We start from the raw sequence: 5508 nt of genomic DNA on the forward strand, positions 1-5508 counted from the left end.
GGGGGTGGGCATCATCATCCATCACTGCTTAAGTCGCCTATTGTCCCGGTGACATTTCAAACAGCTTTCAGAGGACAGCACGAGGCCATGTGTGTTCTTACTGGGCTGAGAATGTGAAAGGCATGAAAACCTGTTGGCTCAGTCAGCGCTGCTAGGATCTACGATTCTGAAAGCTTAAAGATGGAGGGACGAAGTTGTAGACACTCACTCTGTGGCTGTCACTCACGAAGGTTTCCAGGGCCCTTAGCAGCCTCCTCACTGGCTAAACTGTGATTTCTCCTGGCAAACATCAGCCACTCTGCTGTGGCAGGGGCGGTGGCTGGGTTGGTAAAATGGACCCGAGTTCCCTCCTGAGAACCCGAGACAATTGGGTGTGCTGGTCCCAGAACTGGGGGCAGAGAGGGGAGGATCCCTTGGCTTGCCTGTAGTCAGAGAGCCTAACTAGTGAATCCAGGCCAGCAACAGACCAAGTTCCCAGCACAATCATAAGCACTCACACATGTGAATGCACACACACACACACACACACACAGAACTCACCTTTGCATCCTGCACATTAAATACTCTTTAGATTCATTTCTGCACAAAGCATTTTCATAGTTCTTGTCACGGAGACACCTCATGAATTTTTCTTTAAAGCTTTTACATTCACCTAGGAAAAGAAGAAAGCCAGCATTCTATTAGTTAAAGAGAAGGCCTGGCCTGCTCACGCGCTGACTTTAGGAGCAGCACTAGGGTTTCCATCAAAATTTGTTCCCTTTGTGAGGCTGTGGGTATGGCTCTGAGGTAATGTGCATGTTTGGCATATAGTCCCCTGGGTTCAAATCCCTGTACTTCAAAACAAAAGGGCTGAAAGGAGCTGGGGAGATGGCTTACTGGTTATGAACACTGGCTGCTCTAACAGAGACCTGAGTTTGGTTCCTAATACACACATTGAGCAGCTAACAAATGCCTGTAACTTCAGCTCCAGGGTATCAACACCCCCTTCTGGCCACCAAGGGTACCTGCATACAAATGGTGTATATACAAACTCAGATGCACACACATACACATAAACTTAAAAAAATTATAATAAAGCCGGTCATATTGGCACACACCCTTAATTCTAGCATTCAGGAGGCAGAGGCTGGTGGATCTTTGTACATTTGAGTCCAGCCTGGTCTACACAGTGAGTTCCAGGACAGCCAGGACTACATAGTGAGACCCTGCCTTTGAAAAAAATGAAGAATTGCCGGGCGGTGGTGGCGCATGCCTTTAATCCCAGCACTTGGGAGGCAGAGGCAGGCGGATTTCTGAGTTCGAAGCCAGCCTGGTCTACAAAGTGAGTTCCAGGACAGCCAGGACTNAAAAAAAAAAAAAAAAAAAAAAAAAAAAAAGAAAGAAAAAAATGAAGAATCAATAACTAATTAAAATAAAAATTTTTAATAGAAAATTTCCCAATGAAATGTTGGCAAAGAAATTATAACCTAAAAATACTGAGATGGCTCAGTGGGTAAACACACTTGCCACCAAGGCTGACAACCTAAGTTTGATCTCCGGGACCCATGTGGGGGTGGAAAGATCCCCAGTTTTCCCCAGTTTGTCCTCTGACCATATACGTGCCATGGCATATCCCCAAACACACTAAATAAATAAGCATAACTTAAAAAGCTGTCCCTGGAGCTGGAGTCTCTGCAGCAGTTCACCAAAGCCTCTAATTTACACTAACAGCCGCCATTTCTACACTAACACGAGGGCTGCTGCATCTCTCAGGGCTGTGTGCTAGTGGTATATATGGGGTGGGGGGGGGGAGTCTATGTGCTGGTGGTAGGACTTGAGGGGAGGTCTGTGTGCTGGTGGTAGGACTTGGGGGGAGGCCTGTGTGTTGGTGGTAGGTCGGGGGTGGGGGTGTCCTATATGCTGGTGTTGGGGGGGGTGTCTTTTCTTTTTTTAATTATTGTAGTGCTGAGGACTGAACTCAGGTTCCTGTGCGTGCCAGGCACCAGCTCAGCCTCTGTAATCTGAATCTCCAATTCTCTCCCAGTTTTTTTTTTTTTTTTTTTTTTTTTCTTTCCCATGTTCCAGTTTCCCAAAAGGCCTGTTAACTGTAGACTTCAGAATGGTGACTGGAAATCCTCCAGGCTGGAGGCGTGGCTCAGAGGTGAAGCACTCACCTAGCATGTGCCAAACCCGGGCTTTCAGCCCCAGTGTTAGATATCAAAAAGCTTTTTGAAAATATTTCCTTGCCTAATGTTCATGGCAGACCCAGAGCCTGGAGCTGGGGAGGGAGGGTATGTCCTGCGCTGCGCTGCGCTGCCGCCAGGGGTCCTAACATCAAGCTTCGTTCCAGGAGGCCTGTCACCATCCTATCACATTAGCCCCAAGTCTTACTTGGAGGGCCATGATATGTGGCCCTCTGAAATAGGGACCCTCAAGACTCAGTTTCTCTGAATGCACCCCCACAGGGCTCTGAGCACGCCCAGCCCCACTACCCGGGAAGGACCTGTAATATTAACTGCTCTGCATCCAGGGTCCAGTACCTCAGACCCCATCCACCATTTCTAGCATCCTGTCATTAACACACATGACAATGCCACCCAGGTCTATTTTCCCACACACTGTCCCTCATATTCAGCTCCTTCATTTTGGCTCTCAGACCTTCGATCCAGCACCCTAGGCCCTGTCACATCCAACATCTAACTCTTCAGACGTTACACCTAAATCCAGCAACTCTGACCCGGCCACTCAGTACCTCAGGCCCTGCCATCCAAGCCCAGTGCCCCCAAACCTGCCATCTATCGCAAAGAGACAACACTCCAGACTTTGCCACCCAGACCCAGCAGCCCAGACCCTGAACCCAGATCCAGTACCCCTGACCCTGCCACCCAGATATCTTGCACCCATAACTGTCACCTAAACCCAGTACCCCAGTACCCCTGACCCTGCCACCCAGATATCTTGCACCAATAACTCTGTCACCCAAACCCAGTACCCCAGTACCCCTGACCCTGCCATCCAGAACCAGCCCAGATCCTGCCACCTACTTCCAATACCCCTGATCCTGTCACCTGTCACCGAGAAACAGCACTCCCTACCACTCAGACTCAGCACCCGAGACGCTGCCACCCAGATTCAGTACTCCTAACTCTGCCACCCGATCCCAGGCCGCCATCAGCCTGTGCCTCGCCTCGTCTCGCCTCGCCTCACCGAAGTGGTCCAGCGGGAAGCTGCCTTTGTCTGGGGGCCGCGGCTGGAAGCTTTTGGTCCCGAAGTTCATTGCGGTCGACATCACGGCGAAATCCAGAGCGGAGAGCGTCGGCGACGCAGGGCAGATGGCTGAACACCGAGCGGGTCCAGGAAGCGTCGAGCTAGTCGAGCGGACGACTGGCCCCACCCCGAGTCCACCCAGGCTCCACCCACCAAGCCCCGCCTCACCTATCTAGCTCCGCCCCCGCCGTGTTGCGAAAGGACCTGCCCCTGGTTTCCAGCCCTCTGAGAAGCAGAAAGAAGCCTGGCAGTTTGGTACTGATTAGTAAATAAGGACAGAAAGATGCAGCCATTTGCCCGAGGACACCAGTCTGTGCCCCGGGATCTTCATCCCATCCATCTGTCTTCCAGGGACTGAGTTTCCCATCTACTCAGAGAGTCTCATCAAGGAAAGAAGCACACTAAAGGAGGGGTGGCTAGCTTTCTGCCAGTGCCGTGACACAGTGATACAAACAGGGGTTTTTACAAACAGAAAATAAAGCAGGGTGCAGTCCCTCACACCTGTAGACAGCGCTTAGGGGGCTGAGGCAGAAGGATTGCGTGAGTTTTCAGCAAACATGGGCTATGTTAGCAAGACCCAGTCCCACAAAACAAAACAACATCTCCCCAAAGGGCATCTTCTGTGGTTCAAGAGACCGGAAGTCTGATCCTAAGGTGTTGGTCATCAGCCCTCTTGTGGCCTGCTGTCCCTGCTGTCTGTTCCAGGGAGCCCAGGTTCTCCCCCAGCCTCTGAGATGTTCTGTCAATTTTAGGTAATTCTGGGCTGCTAGATATCTCCCTCCGGGGCCTCCACTTCTGGGGACATTCTCCCATGTTTCTGTATCCAAGTATTCCTTTTATGACATTGCCACACCGGGGTAGGGCCATCCCAACAATCAATTCTCTTTCTTTCCTTCCTTCCTTCCTTCCTTCCTTCCTTCCTTCCTTCCTTCTTTGCTGTCTGATTTTCTTTTTTCTTTCTTTCCTCCCTTCTTCCCTATCTCTTTTTCTCTCTCCCTCTCCCTCTTTCTCTCTTTCCCTCTTCCCTCCCTCTCTTCCTTCCTTCCTTCCTTCCTTTCCTTCCTTCCTTCCTTCCTTCTCTCTCTCTCTTCTTTCTTTCTTTCTTTCTTTCTTTCTTTCTTTCTTTCTTTCTTTCTTTCTTTCTTTCTTTCAAGACAGGGTTTCTCTGTGTAGCCCTGGCTGTTCTGGAACTCTCTGTAAACCAGTCTGACCTTGAACCCAGAGATCCACCTGCCTCTGCCTCCCAAGTGCTGGGATTCAAGTTGTGCTCCACCATGCTCAGCATCCCAACAATTTTAACCTCTGCTGCTTACATCTGCCACAACATTATTTCAAAAGAGGCCAAAATGTCCTGGGGGTTGGGATTGTGCCACGTGGATTGGGGGGGAGCTGTTCTATGGTAGTGGGGTGCACTCTACTGACTCTTTGCTGTTGTTATGGCAATAACACCCATGCCCAGGACCCCTGCTTTTCAGCTTGGGGACAGAGAAGACCACTTGCACCCTGCCTCCCTGCACTGCTGTCAGTGTAGGACATTGGCCGTCATTCCATCTCAGCCACACATGGATGCTATGTTCCACACCACGCCAGGCCCTGGCAGTGAGCAGGATGGGGTCAGTGGGCTCCTAGCAGCTCCTTGGGGCCAGCTCTTCCTCTACAGTCCCTTGATGGTCCCAACATCACTGACGCAGGAGCAGAAACAATTCCCAGGGGCTGCAGATCCACTCAGTCTCTCCTGTCTTGCTGGACTCCCCTCCTCCACAGGCACCCATTGGTCTTCTTGCTGGATCCCATCCTGCCTTCCTGTCTGGGAGGCTGGATTTAGCAGACCTACAGGCTGCCTTCAGAGGAGTACCATCTCCCTGCCAGACTTCCAGAAAGCCCATTCCAGGTCTGCTTCCAATCACCTCTCAAAACGGGGCCTGGAGGGATGAGCTCAGCTGGCAAGGACACTCACTATAGCAACATGAGGACCTGAGTTCAAATCCCTAGAGCCTCCCACCCCCACCCCCAAAAGCCAGGCTGGGTAGCATGGGCCTCTAATCCCAGCATTGTACGGGGTGCCTTGCTGGCTGCCAGCCTGGCTCCAGGTTCAGCCAACGCCCTGTCACAAGGGGATAAAGGGGAGAGAGAGAGCAGGGCAGCTGATGTCCTCCTCTGGTTTCCACATGTGTATGGGGTATGCAAATATTCACATCAGAGAGAGAGAGAGAGAGAGAGAGAGAGAGAGAGAGAGAGAGAGAGAGAGAGAGAGAGAGAGAG

At 51.2% G+C, this 5508-nt stretch overlaps 1 protein-coding gene across 1 annotated transcript in view; it reads right to left on the bottom strand.

Annotated features, from left to right (window-relative positions):
• LOC110294709 (cytochrome c oxidase assembly protein COX19) overlaps positions 1 to 3340 on the bottom strand; it is an 8818-nt gene extending 5478 nt beyond the window's left edge. Inside the window, exons 1-2 of the mRNA XM_021163115.2 lie at positions 3187 to 3340; positions 541 to 652 (exon numbers count right to left, since the gene is read on the bottom strand). Coding sequence (XP_021018774.1) covers positions 541 to 652; positions 3187 to 3268 — 194 coding nt within the window. The 5' untranslated portion in view covers positions 3269 to 3340. The remainder of the gene's footprint in view (positions 1 to 540; positions 653 to 3186) is intronic.
• Positions 3341 to 5508: the final 2168 nt, after the last annotated feature.

Source organism: Mus caroli, chromosome 5 (genome assembly GCF_900094665.2).
Source record: "Mus caroli chromosome 5, CAROLI_EIJ_v1.1, whole genome shotgun sequence".
Classification (NCBI taxonomy): Eukaryota; Metazoa; Chordata; class Mammalia; order Rodentia; family Muridae; genus Mus; species Mus caroli.